The 15,154-nt window shown below is 43.5% G+C and overlaps 1 protein-coding gene across 7 annotated transcripts in view; it reads right to left on the reverse strand.

Annotated features, from left to right (window-relative positions):
• The window catches only part of LOC142560196 (F-BAR domain only protein 2), an 84,838-nt gene extending 69,768 nt beyond the window's left edge, over nt 1–15,070 (reverse strand). For 6 of the 7 annotated variants that reach the window (XM_075672116.1, XM_075672115.1, XM_075672118.1 and 3 more), the window contains exon 1: nt 14,851–15,070. In XM_075672116.1, coding sequence (XP_075528231.1) covers nt 14,851–14,880 — 30 coding nt within the window. In that variant the 5' untranslated portion in view covers nt 14,881–15,070. The remainder of the gene's footprint in view (nt 1–14,850) is intronic. The other variant, XM_075672119.1, reaches the window with a different exon arrangement.
• Between the last annotated feature and the right edge of the window lie 84 nt (nt 15,071–15,154).

Raw genomic sequence — 15,154 nt, forward strand, 5'->3', positions numbered from 1 at the left:
CAAAATTGTTTCAATTAAGTGAAAATTTTATAATATGTGCACTTCAATGACAAAATAAAGGGGGAAATAAATAAAAATATTCCCGCTAGAGTTTCTGGCAATGAATCTAAGGTTTTTCTCGTTAACTGCCAATGCCAACAACTTATGTTGTTGTGAATATGGTCCTTCAGAGTAGATAATTCACAATCATAATGGTGTGAAATGGGGCCCCGGATTGTTAGAAAAACATTTCTGTGCCACCCAAGGCATGCATTAGGCTTCAGCAGGCTCCAAAAATTGAGCACGGAGGCCTAACATCTGCTTGATGCAATGCATGGACATATGTGAAATGTCAGGGAGAGCCGTATTTATCTACAGCTCAAAGTTGACAAATTATGCAATTAGCACTGCTGACACTCGCATTACTGAAAATAGTTTTGTTGCTTGACTTTCTCAATGTCAGATATTTTCTGCAAAACATCATGATTCCTACAGGAATCATCAGCGCTGAAAGGTTAAGGCCAACTACAATGAAATTTCGGACCATATAAGAAGGCCTGATACAGGTAGCGCAGACACAGAACAGCCACTGTGTAAAATTTTGCATATGAAATCAGAAATGTTGTGATCTGAAGCCTGGAAAGCACCGAAGAATGCAGACTAGATGTTTGAAATGTTACAGCAAACGGGCACTACACACAGCGCTTCAAAAGAAAAAAAAAAGCGCCAAAGGTACAAGAGTCACACAAACAAAAACTGCAACTTTAGTCTGTAATATCAGTTGAGCTGTCTTATGACCAAGGAAGCTGCATACAAAGTCCTGGAGCTTATCATGTGTAAACAAATTAGATACCCCTGCATGGTAAGCTGTGTATGCAAAAAAATAATATAGTTTGTTTTCCATATGTTTTAAAGAGGCTTTCAGAGTAAACTCAAAGATGTGCCCTGTGGGCTGCTAAGCAGCTAACTAAATTTAACTATAATAATTTGTAGCATTTCATGACCAAGCCTTCTTGTTTTGTAATCTCAACCTTGGAACGAATTGCAAGAAAACTGGAACTAAAGCATGCTTGATTTATTTATTGCGAAAACATAGCTAGGCACACAATTCTTCAATTATGCATCATGCCAGCACTTTTTTGCCCAATCATTCATCTCTAAAAAATGTCAAGAAGCTGCGCTGTGAAGCTGCTCACACATCTTAGAGTACGTGTTCAGAAAGCGTTCCGAGTACAAATTGTGTGCGAAGCCGAAAATGTAATGAAGTGGGAGATTGATAGGTTAGGTTAGGTTGCTGACACACCGCTGCAACTACTGCGGTATCTTTCCAGCACAAATATGACCCGAATCAGTTAAAGGGATGACAATGTATGCAACGTCATACACTGCCATCATTGAGCACATGGCTTGAATGCAATATTTAGAAGAAGCAGTGCAGCCTAAAACATTCAACAAGGAAGAAGTAGCCACAAGAAGCTACATTTTGATTAAATATTGGTAAAAACATAGCTAGACATACAATATGTGAACCTACAAATAAAAAGAACTGTTGTCACACTAAGTTGGAGATGAGTCGCAATTTCTGTTATGCCTTCAAGCTTGGACCAAAATACAATGTGCAGACTACTATAATTCAACAAGTTTGTACAACAAAATAGTACTAAAAAAATAGTACAGTAATTTAAATTACTCATGTGAAACAAGAATCAGCTTGAATAAGTCCCACTCGGCATACATCCAAGCAAACAGCAGGCACAATCACATGACTTCACATGACATCACATGCAAGAGCAGCAAGCACTCTTGTGAGATGCTGCAATCTCAGTGATGTTCCACGCAGAGAATATGCTCCTTTTTTTAGAGATTTCTGATAAAGTCTACACTGGCTATCAATCTGTCATGGCCATCATAATGTTTTGGGACAAAAAGCTACACATTTAAGTGAGTATTCTTTCTCCCTAGCGCAACAAGAAAAAGACTCAGTTTGTGATATGCTGCATGAAACACAAAAATGACTAAGTTAAGCCCCCTTATCAGGTGAATACTGCAGTAAAATATTTTACCAATAAAAAAAAACGTTCTTTGACTCAAAATCAGCCCCTCTAATAGCTTCAAGTGGACTATCACTTTCCACCTCCTGCCAAGTGTTATTTTCTCTTTAGCACCTCTCATACAACTATGCTAAGTCATTTTCAGTACCCTCAAACATAAGTAAATCGCTAAATAAAAAAAAAAGTTCATCAAAGCAGTTATATTCCCACTCTCAATGTTTGTAATGCTGCACAGAATAACTGAAGCCCAGCACAGACTATTTTAAGAGCAACATTCTTTTAGTTTTCCAGTCACTTTGCATGGAGATGGCTGTCTGGTCAAATAATCTGGGCCGATCCCAGAGGTAACGTAATCAAAGATGGTGACTTGGTGGGCCCATCCTGATACCAGTTTTTGAAAGCTGAAAGCAAGTTATTACTGCTTTCTCGTCGTCGTCACATTGCCAGCCTCTGTCTTTCCCATGAGCTTTTCTAAAGCTAACTGCATCTCACACCTTACACAGTACACTGCACACATATATTACAATTCACCGGTTATCCACTTCAACTTTCGCGCTCCCACTCTATCACTTTTCCAGGCTAATTTTTTTTGCAGGCACCATCAAACTGGATAGGGCTTCCCCACCAAGTTGCATTTAACAGTTGTCCATCCAGGTTTCTGCAAATGCTAACAGATCTTTCATTTATATAGTACCCCCAACATAGGTGCCTTAAATAAAATGAAGACACCAAACTTAAGTGCACCCTGCATGCCCTCGCAAATATTTCAATGTGGTTTGTAACACGGGTTGATCCTGCAGACAATGCAATGTCGCAGCACTCCCCCCCCCCCCCCCCACCTCATAGCATTAATCAAAAGAGCCAACCAATAAGCCTCCTCAGCAGCTTTTCTCAAGAGGTCAATTAGGAAGCTGTCACTTGACTTCGACAATCTTCCTGCAACTGTTTTCACGATTATTTTTTCCTCCTTGCTCGGAGATAGCTGCAAGCATTCCCTAGGGTATTCAGTTAAGCCTTCTAGAATGCCCCACACATTCCCATGTCACAGACACGTGTTCTTTAACCAAAACATGTCCTTTTCAGATTATGAAACGTGCACGAGGCTTGTGCGTTATAAAAGTGCAATCTTATTTGCCCCTAGGGAGGTGCTCTCTTTCTCATTCTCACAGTTTGAGCTAGTCAGGCCACAGTGCAAACCTCCCAAGCCAAGCACGGACTTGCACGTGCAACAGCAGCTGCCCAGGTGCTCCCTCCTTCTTTTTGCATCTGTTTCACCCCTGGGGAAGTTCTGCCCTCGCCCTGTTGCACAATCCTGTGGAACGAGTAAGTGTAGTGACAGTCTCTTGTCATTCATTTGCACGGCCTGCGGGCTTCTCTCTTCCGCTTTCGTAACACTAATCTTTCTTCTTTTTCTTTTTTTCACTCCACTATACACGTGACTCAAAGCATCTGTACACCGTTGTGCCTGTGCACGTGACAGCACGAGCAACGTATGTGACTCAGACCATTGTCTACGTGCCTTCGAAGAGTCCCAAACAGCTGCCAAGTGATTGTCAGATTCAGCGAAATGCTACAAAGTTACAGGAAAGGAGCTTGTGAAAGTGCTGCTTGCGATTTACGCAGCTGCAATGACGCAAATTTCCCAGCGTGAGGTTCGCCGGTTATCAGAGCTGTGTGAAGGAGCTATAGCTGCTTTTACTGGGCTGGCATGATTCTTTAACTATCTATAAAGACACACTAAACAAAAGATAGACTAAGTTAGTGGACTGCACTTTTAGTAAGTAATATAATCAATTTAACTTAAGAGTTTTTGGTGGCACTGGAATGGTTTTCAAGTACTGAAGAGGGACGCTAAAGTTAGGCTACGTTAGTGGGCTGCGCTTAAATTAACACGCCCCCCAAAATAAAGGCTCAATAAAGCAGAAAAGGAATTTAATATATAAGACAGGAGGAGGTCGTGACCCCACCAACCAAATTCTGCAACAGTTGAAATAAAAATTAAACTGTAGGGTTTTTAACATTCTGAAACTGCGTTATGAGGGACGCCATGGTGGAGGGCTATGGATTGATTTCAACTGCCCGGGGTTGTTTATGGTGTGCCCCCCAAGGCATGCTAAATGAGCTATTTTGCATTCTGCCCTATTGGAATGCAACTATCACAGCTGATAATAGAACCTTTTGACCTCATGCTCAGCAGTGCAACGTCATAGCTAGTAAACCATCACGTTGGGTAACAGTAACAGGCAAAACAGAGAGGCCAATGGTGAATAGGTTAGGTTGCTTGAATAATGAACAGGTCTTCACATTCCAATGCTATAGAAGGGCATACCCGCAGACTTATGCTCAGAAGTACATGTTGCTGGGCTAGTCGGTTCATTCTGCTGAGCAGACCATAAATGTGATAGCTTGGTGCAAACAAGGAAGGACGGGAGGGAATAAAGGGTGCGCCAACTTTCAACTGTTCAATCTATACTGTATACGATCCAATATATAGAAGCAAGCGAATGCACAACATTTAGAACAGCTTCAATCGTGCAACATCCTAATCCCAGCCAGCTATCAAAAAACCTTCTTTCTGCATGAAAAAGTGAAACTGGTGTGTCACTAATACAAGATGAATCTCGCTCTCTAATATGGAATGCCTCTAACAATTCATGTGCCGTGGTGTCTCTGCTTTTTCCAAGAATCCGCATCTTGTCCAGTCGTGGCTCACACGGACGTGAATTGCAGTGCTTAGGCAAATGTGCTCCGTCTTTAGCTTTCAGTGACAGCTCATGTTCCTGCACATGTTCATTTACGCAACGCCCAGTGTGGCTGACATGTGTTACTGCAAGACATAGACGACTCCAGTAGCACATTTTGTGTACGGCTTGGCATGTATTTTACAACAACCACGTTTCTTGCTCCCATCACAAAGTATGCATAGACACAGCTGGGCGAGCTTGCGTTGCGCGGAGAATACAACTGGCACCCCATGCCTGTCTGCAACCTTCGCTAAATTGTGAGTTACACAGTGCATATAAGGTAAGACCTCCGGCCTCACCAATCTCTGCGCTTGCTCAGACTTTCTCCTGTATTTGTCGCTCTTAAATTTCTGCAGGAGTGACTCGACAACAGCAGTAATGGCAGTAATGAGCGCGCAGGGAAACCCAGTGGAAGACAGTTAAACCAATTGATTCTTAAAGCTTGCCTGCAATGCGTGAGGGCACAACCTTACAAGAGCGGATTCAAGGCAAAGTTTAGCAATAGTTCTCATAACAGCCTTGGAATGTGCCGACTCCAAGACAGTAATTCCTTTGTTGTCCAAGGCAAATAAAGCCAGCAGGTGTGACTCGTCTGCAAGGTGATGCTGGTATCTAAAAATTGCAATGAATTGGAGGAGGGTACCTTGTGAGTAAAAACCATTCTCTTCCCTTGTTCCACCCCGTCCTTCCTTGTTTGTGCAATGCAATCATATTTAGAATGCTCAGTTGCAGATAGTACAGATTATTGGCTGTAAGCATGAACATACATTTAATACAGGTGTCACACAGTGCCATTTCAATCAAATTTCTTGGTCGTTATTGCCCTCCCTTTGCGCAATCTACAGGAGAGAGCCAATCACAATCAAGAATTTCGATCCGGATCAGGCTTGATTGTGATAAAGAAAGGCCGTGTGACACAGGTATAAAAAGAAGCTTTAGCTCGGGAGCTCCTATCTGAAGACTACATGGCAATGGAGAAATTTTGCCTCAGTAAGCACTGGATCTGTTTTTATTATTTTATTAAAATCTAGTAACTGTAGGAAATGAATTTTCAATTTATGCCATAAATTATCGTTCAAGTATTGCTAAATTTCCTAAACTAATACCAAGTTCACAACTCTGTAACTCAGCGGTAAAAATAATATAATAATTCTGTGAATGTTTAAAGTCGACAAAATTGATGTATCATACATGGCTCTCAAATACAGTACTAATTTGTAGGGTGGTAATTTGGGCAAGTTGTAACAGTTCAGTCATGATGGCGAACAGCGCACTACGAGAGACAAGGGATGGAAGAAATGTGAAGGAAATGAGGACACAGGGCTGTCTTTCAACTAAACTTTATTTGACAAACATTTAAGTTTCATTCATTTTTTTTCTTTCTTATTTTCTGATCTTCGACACTAAATTTAATTTAGTTGGAAGATCAGCCATGTGTCCTTGTTTCCCTCGCATTTATTCTGTTCCTTGTTTTGTAAAGTGGGCTATTTGATATCACAACTACTTCACAATGTAGGACTTTTGCAACACTTTTGTAAACATCACTATACAACTTCCCATAAGCTGCAAACTGATATTTTAAATTTGTCAATTTGAGATGCCCTAAAGATGCAGTTTACTGAACTGTTATATCTGCTGTTACTGCAGTTATAATTTTGTAAACTTTGTGCTTTTATACATTTTAAACTCATTGATTTTGGACAAGTTCTATAGAAAAATTCCAGGTCTTAAAATCAAAATTATGCTCCCTAGAGTCACTAGAATTTAACTTTCTCTCTCAAATGCAAATTTAATTCAAATCGGCCCAGCAGTTGTCTGATAAAAGCATTTCTGCATTTTACATGTACTATTTGAATTGACAAAGTTTGCCCCGAGCTAAAGCCTTCATTCCTTTCAAGAGAGAAGAGCAAATGAAAATGCAGGGAGATTAACAACTTAAATAATGTGCTTTGCTGCCGTATGTAAAAAAAAAAAAAAAATCAGTTATGCTGGCATGTCATCCCAGGCCTGTTTTTATATAGACCTGTTTTTATACAGAATGGAGCAGGCAGGGCCTTTGGAGCCTGCTGTGCAAAATTAAATTACCATAGAGGCCAGAACTCGGCATTTAAAACGCAGGCGGCTGTCAGGCTTATCAAGCGCAGAAAGGAAACTTCTACACCTGCCCACAAAACCAGAGGCAGTCAGAGATAGGATTGAAACCTCCAATTCAGCGCGCAACATAACCACCAATAGCAATAAGTGTTGACTACCACTGTAAATGCTGACAGATGCAATTATTTCTAATGTTTGTTTATTTATTTGTTATCCTCAAGACCCCAAATACATATACTTAAACAACTGCAAGCTTTCAACCAGTTAACACATTGATTGGTCAACTGCTTTGTTTCTAAAAAATGAACCTATGAAAGGAAATGTCATAAGTACCTTGAAGCTTAAACTATGTCACATGCTCACACATTATAAATACCAGTTATTAGGGGCATAAAAACGTATCCCTATTTTTATAATGGCAGGATTTCATACCAGCTAGGCTGAAGGGTGCTTGCATGGCATTTGCACATTCTCTGACTCATACATGTAACTTATACCCATGCCATACGGGCAAGGTTGGCCCCATTAAAAGTGTAGGGCCTTAAGTTTCTTCATGCCATTATATTTAAGTCGCTTCTATGTGTGCATACTTAATGACTATAAATGTCGTGATGGCGATAGCTGCAGTGAAGCATTATAGGTTGCTTGCCAATAATACAATACAAAAAAGTTATTTAGGGAGCACATGTTTAAAAAAGTGCGTGAAAAACATTAATGGGCATATTTTATGTAGTTTACTTCAGGAATGTCATTTTTGCACCCAGCCGCAAGCTGTTTGAAGCCGAGGCTTTCGATGCATTCTGTGGCCAAGTGAGTTGTGATGGTTGCGAGAACACACTACACTGCGAAAGAACAGCTCTTTTTTCAAGGAAAGTGAAGAATATATTGTGACGGTGCTACTCCTCAAGAGGAGTGTCAATGAAGACACTTTTTGATCTGGCATGTAATGTTGACCATATGGTTCAGCACTTGATTGCCTTGTAATTATATTGTAAATGTGTTGTCCTGTTATGCATGCCTCCACGTAACATCTTGGTGGAGGCAGTATTCATTGTTTTTCACTACAAATTCGTTTAGCGTGGTCAGAATGTGGAGACATTGGGAACGAGAGTACACATTTGATGGCCAAGTGAGATGAGTATGCACTGCGCTGCAAATGGCTAAGCATGTCCAAGACTAACGAAGACTAAAATGACTAAGCATGTCCGTGCGGCAATCCGCAAATGGCATTAGAATTTAAGGCATTACCAAATTAGCGTCACTTTCTGTGCCCGTGTGGCACGGGATGGCTAACGGAGGTAGTAGGCGTCAGCAAGCCGCCGGTGGGTGGAGGGCTCCCTTTGTGTGGTGTTGCGCTTATGAAAAGGCGTGGCATGGGTATTACTTGGCTTTCAAAACTTACCTACTTTAATGTCAAAAGAAATTAAACACAGGGACAGCTTCAAGAAACAAACTTAATTTATCAGTAACTCAATCATACTATAAGGGAGTAGGCCAAAATGGCTCTAAAATGTAAGCTCTAAAATTAAAGCATAAGTCAATAAAACTGCACTGACTCCCATGTGCCCTATTATTAGATTAGAACTGAAAGACCATTGGTCTACAGATAAAGTGGCATAAATAATAAGAGCAAGGCCAGCAAGATAAGCAAGAGTTATCAGCAGTCAGCGTGATGCTCGAGAGCAAAACCATCAATGGTGTCAAACAACCACGCTCTTTGTTCCTTTGGCAGGTCACAAGGCATCTGCCATAAGTGCCAGCCGACAATAGCCTTTCTAGATGTTGCAATCAGTGTCATTTAGTAACTCGGATGTTTTCTGATGGACAAAGGGCTCATGTATATCAGGGAAACACACCTCCACTGTGTGATCTGTTGTTCCCTGGTCACGCACACCAAATTACACAGTCATGTAGCATTTCTGTTCCTATGCAAGTACATTTTATCATTATGCATCACACCAGCACTTCTTTGCCCAACCATTTCAAATCTGTATGTTGTTATACTGACAACTACTAGTCACCTGGCAACTCTTGCGGTACCTTTCCAGCACAGAGGAGCCGCGTCAGTTAATGTACTGCAATGTATGCGACATCATATACTGTTGCCTTTGATGGCATGGTTTGAGTACAATACTTTAAAAAGGCAGTGGAGCCTCAGTCTCATTTTTTTATTGTCAAAAGTCGAGCATTAACTGTGCTTCACATTATTCATGATCGACGGGTACATATTTAATGTATTCTCTTTGAATAAACGATGCAAGGAAAGATTAGCTATCGAGATTGACGACTTGAGTGGGCAGCTGTCCTTTTACACGGTAGCAGTAATTTACAGACACTCTCACACGGACTAAGTACTCTACAGACTATTACAGTGAGCGAATTCATAAGGGAACTGACTTTTTACAAAAAAAAACAAAAAACAAAAAAAAAAACAGCAGATCCCATGCCTTGTGGGAATCAATGTTATGCGAAGCAGAGTGCAGGGCGCCTACCAACGAAACAACTATGAGAACACAATGATGTAGGCGGCTGTTTTATAACCTACATGACATGAATGTCATGACATTCATATCATGGCCTATCATTTATGTTCATCATACACTCTCATCATACTATGCCAATTTTGGCACATACCAATATGTAGGCAGCCGTTTCATGACCTACATGATCTGCGTGTTATGACATTCATGTCATGACCTATCATTTATTTTCGTCATACACTCTTTGTCATGGTGTGCCAATTTTGGTACAGACCAAGTTAACGAAATGACCATAAGAGCACCAAGACGTAGGTGGCTATTTTATTACCTACACGACACACGTCATGATATTTATGTCATGATCTATCATTTATGTTCGTCATACACTACTGTCATACTATGTCAATTTTGGTACATACCAAGTTAACGTAACTACCATGAAAGCATGAAGGCATAGGCGGCTAAATAGATAGTGTAAAAGTGGCAAATGTTTGCCAAGGAATGCTTTTTATTTCATACAAAGAAACGCAGCTAAAATTAGCATGCATATACAACATGCTTCACAGAAAGTAATCTCGCACTGCCTTTCTGGACAACTGTGACACATCTACAGACTTATTTGCAAAACAACTAAGCAAAGCTGAGAGCCAAACTGATTGTTTAATGTAGGTGCCATGAGGTGTAGGTATGTGCCAAATACTGGGACAAAGCCTATTGCGTATGGTAATGTTTTTCCTTAATTGTGAAATCTCAGTGTAAAATGAATCTTTCTACTTATGGCCGAGAAATAAGACTGCAGCAAATGATAGCTATAATTGTCATTTACATTTATTATTCCAAGTTGTTAAAGAGTTCCTGCATTTAAAAGTCATGTGGAACATTTTCAATTTTTCTCGTAAACTTCTGTATTATGAAAACTTGGTTTGCATGCGTTTTTGTTATGCCCCATATGAAGTGTGCACTTGTAAGCCCTTATGAACAAATAAGGATAGTATACAAGACAGTGAAAGATTAGGTGTCATGCTACGCTATTTCACGCATTACATTTCCTCACTGCCCCTTCGGCTTCTGTTCTTATATATTGTTCCTGTCGACTACAGACAAATTCAGTTTAAAGTTAGCAAACACATGCGTCTGTTTTTTGCCATCCTATTTTACCTGGCTCTTGAGAAAAAGAAAGAAAACACAAACCAGGCAGAATTAACAGCTTGTTGACTCATGCCATCTACTTGCAAGTGATTTTTTTTTTCCCACTAAACAAACACTGAGAGACTTCTGAAGGAACACCAAACCAGTCTGGCACAATATGCATATCCCTCTAGGGTCTGGTTAAGATCATTTGGTTATCACACAACAGCACAAATTCTAAAGCTAAGCCAACATACAACGTGTCCTCTATCGACCCAACAGCCAACAACACATGGCAACGTCGGGAAAAGCCCTTTTTAAACCTTGCTTTGTTGCAAATGTCAGTCAGTACGCACGAGAGAAAAGAAAAACAGAAAACTTTCTGCACAATGTGCAGAGCAAAACAAACACGTTACGTCATGGAGGTTTCCGCCTTTAGACCGTTATCTCGACGTTGGGTGTTCGAGGCCTCTTCCGTCGAGAACTTTCTGGGCACAGCGCCAGTTCTTTAACCGTATGCATTATGAATGACTCTGCCTTGCCCCCATTCTGTTTGTCACTATCTGCCCATGAAGGCTGGTTATTGCTTAGTGTAATTCGTCAAGGGAAGGCTACTCTTCTGGGAGACACTTGCCAAAGTAACAGATCACTTTTATAAGATTTAAAACTGGAGAAAGGGGTCACGTATGGTTTTGAAAAGCTAGCAAGAAGGATTTTGCACAAGCTTAAGGATCTAACCCTTTGCCCACAAAAAAAATATACTAGAAATGCACTACCCTATCTGTGCATTTTTTTTTTCTTTCGGTACACATTGTTTACTGCATGCCACTACTATGGATACGTTCCGATTTGCTGCTTCTTTAAATAAGCACACATCATGGGTCGTATCATGCAAGGATTCGTTTACCTCAATTTAATTCATTTTTATCACCCATTGCAGCAAGTGGCCAACAATGACATTAGTGAAGACCTGGCACCATGCCAGTCAACGATGAAAGCAAAAGGAATGGAAAATGAAAAAATATCCTTCCAACTACGATCCCAGGCTTCTTTCCTGTAATAACTGATAAATGTTTATAAACAGTGCATATGTGCAAAGTTATCAGACGACCTTTGAAAAAAAAAAAAGCTTTTTATTTTTGTCTTAGCGAGACCCATTGTGCGCTTGTTCACAAAGTTGCATCATAGAAAAAACTCAGTGACACAGAATCTTCCAGTATCTTTTCTTGCTGACACAAATTCCTTATCGCTTTCACGAACCTTCATTATCTCAAGCTGTCAGAAAGCAAAAGAGTCTGCCGAGAACCTCCTTCCCTCACAACTTGCCGCCACAGTGCTTCTACACATAAGGCATGATAAATACAAATGCTAAGTCCAAGTTGTACAGACACAAATGAAACTTTTGTTGTCATATCAGTTCCTGGAAGCTCCTTGTGTTGGTACTTAATCCGAAGAACAGAGAGCTGCTGCAGCGAAAATTACCAAGCACCCAGTTACTCTGAATGTTCAGCTGTTCAAAGGCTCTGTTCAGAGGTGAAACAACCCCAGGGCCCTAGCTGGAGTTGATGCGATTCCGCCTGACAGCAGTGGGCACGAATAATATGATAAAATGATGTCCTGTTTACATGCAGCTATGCGGTACATATGCACAAGGAAAAAAAAAAGGAAAGACGGAGTTATGAACATCATAAACAGTTCCACCTAAAATGTGGTAAAAATGTTTCCCAACATAACTGACCATAAGGCACAGTGCGTTGGCGGGCTAGTTGGTGCGAATCCATGAATACTTTGTTTAGCGCAAAACGACAGGCACAAGAAAGACGACAGGACAAGCGCCTTGTCCTGTCGTCTTTCTTGTGCCTGTCGTTTCGCGCTAAACAAAGTATTCATGACCATAAGGCATTACATAAAGAACCAACCAAGGGCACAAAAACTGCCTAACAAAGGGTATGGACAGCTACTGTCTGCAGATGTTTACATAAAGAAAGAAAGCAACATGACGTCTTACAGCTGCATATTGAAACATGACGGAGTAACCGGATGTTTTGTCCGTACTACCAGCAGTGGCGCCCTGCTGCACAAGGAGACACGATGAGTCATCAAAAAGGTTTAATTCGCATTAAACACAGCACGGAAGTGCCACTTGCGCGAACAGAGAAGACAAAAGAATTTGGTCAATACCGCAGGCGCGGGAATGGGACAGTCAACGCTTGCTGCACGCACACGGTCGTTTCGTGCAAAAACCCCGCGTGTCCTAGGAACGTGGGCACGCCGCCGTTGCTAGGCTGAACATCACGACTCTCTCGCTCCTCAGTGCGCAAAGGCTGGCTGCACGACTGTTACGAAAGAGGTTAGCGCGCGCACAGTAATTGGTTTCACCGCCGTCACTTGGCCAGGCACTGCCGCTCAAACGTTTATCGCCGCGATGGAAGGCCTTCGAATCTCTTCCAACGGTCGCGGCCGGGGGCACGGCGGGCGGAAATCGACTTTCTCGCGACGCCGTGCGGCAGTCGAGCTAGTACGCAGTTGATCGTAGGCGCCTGCTCGCCTTTTCTTTCGTTCTTTCTCGCACGACTGCTTGTGCTAGCGCGATAGGAGATCACGCACGAACGGAGAAAACTAGACGATGCGACAACGGTGTCGGCACGTCGTCACATGCGCGCCTCTTCTTTCTGTATCGCTTCTGTTTTTTATCATTCATCTTCTTTCTCGGCAGCCGATCACGTGGAATGCGTCGCCGATAATGAAGGCCGTGACTCGCCACTATAACGCAAACCCCCAAATCGCCCTCACAATTATCGCACCCAGCAGCGCCGGCGCCCGAACTGCACATTTAATTAAAAGACGCCGCATCGGTAGCCCGTACGGAACGTTCAGACACGGCGGACAGAGGCTCAAACATCGAAACCGCGTGTTTGAGGCGCTCGGCAAGCGTCAACCTCGACATCTTGCGCCTGCCACAGGCCTCCGTGCCGGCAACACGGGTGCGCGTGTCCGCTCAACCGTCGGCTCAACGAACCACGACGGCCTGGCTCCGTCTCCGGTCACGAACCGCAGTTTGTGTTCATGCGATGCGTGAAACGAAGCAATCGTGGCGAGCTTTTGTCGTTGCCAAAGCGCGCTCGCACAGGATGCGTGCGACGCGCTTAATTCTTTGGCACCGTACGTGCGTGAGTGTTTTTCTTTTTTTTCGTGCCACGAGAGCAGACGACATATGGCATTTCGTTTTACTGCGCGATGACCTAATAGAGCGCGAGGTTTACCTCAGCGGTGAGCGGACATAGAGCTACGGCGATATCTTTACAACATAGCTTCGCCTTTCAAGGCGTTTCAGCGGCCTCGGTTGCCCGCATCAAGCGAGCAAACGCGCTTCACAGTCGTAAACGCTCCCGTTTACAGCCGATGAGAATAAGCACGAAAAACAAACCGCGCGTACAGCTGAGTCACGCGGTTAACACCCCGCCGCTGCCGCAGAGACCCGGAGTCGCCGCACATGCGCTTGGAAACAGCCCATCCCTGTCTCCGCACTATCTGCACCGGTGGGGCCGATCCCGTGCGCATTTGGACTTTACGCAAGCACGCCCGAGCACGGAACGAGAGGTCGACCACCTGACAAGCCAAAACAACGCACACACACAAACGAGCCGTCGCCCCAAGCACGAATCAGTGCGGTGTGACAAGACCCCGGCTGCGCACACAAACACGACCGCATTCTCGCAGGGTGATTTGCGCCAGCACTAAGCATATGCTTCCGTGCTCACGAAAGCAAACCCAAAACACCGTTCGACTAACGAGGATCTCTTGGGCAACTCTGCGAGGACGCATGCTGCTTGCACTAATCACGTCCGACGACTTTTTCGTGGTTACTTTCTGCGTTCCTTCTCGCTTCTCGCGTAGTAAAGCGTGCATTTATGTATTTCCGTTGCGAGCTCACTTTCGTCCTTCCCTACGCCGACGACGGGACGTATACCCTCTCTCGAATCGCGGTGTGGATGCGTCTACACGCATCGACGGCGCTCAACGCGAGACGGGGAGGGCGACAGAAAGAAAAAACTAATAAAACAGCACTCCTGAAGCATGGTATCGCGTACCCGCGGCAACACACCACCGCCGCACCACCGTGGTATGCATCCAATGCTCGCGGCGAAGCCACAGGACGAATTACTCGCCGCGCTTGTCACTGTAGCGCCGGCGGCTCGCTGTCCGGCAGCGTTTTCGGTTGAATATTTAGGCGTAAGCGAGCGCGGACTCGCCAGGGTTTATCCGATGCCACTATCGTCAGGGGTGATCGGAACGACACATCGGGGAAGTGGTGTCCCGCTTAGCGGGCTGCGCGAACGCGCGGCGGTCGAGTTTGGCAAAATCGGTACGCACCCAGAAGTAGTCGCGGAAGTCCACAGTCATTTTGGAGTCATGGGAATGGCAGGGGTGGTGTGAGGGTACCGCGAAAATTCCTCGCTGTCTTGTCGTTGGGTGGGGAAGGGGGTCGAGTTCCGATTCACCGATGGCGTTGGCCAAATATCACACACAGGACAGCACAGCCACCACAACGGCAGAGCAGCCAGCAGGCAACGCGAACGAGAGCCCGAAACGAGACTCGACGAGAAATCGTCATCGCATGCTTGTCGAATCGGCCGTTGTCGGGTACAGCGCCGCAGTGTCGTACTGGTCGCACGAC

The sequence above is a fragment of the Dermacentor variabilis genome, chromosome 10, assembly GCF_050947875.1.
Source record: "Dermacentor variabilis isolate Ectoservices chromosome 10, ASM5094787v1, whole genome shotgun sequence".
Taxonomy (NCBI): Eukaryota; Metazoa; Arthropoda; class Arachnida; order Ixodida; family Ixodidae; genus Dermacentor; species Dermacentor variabilis.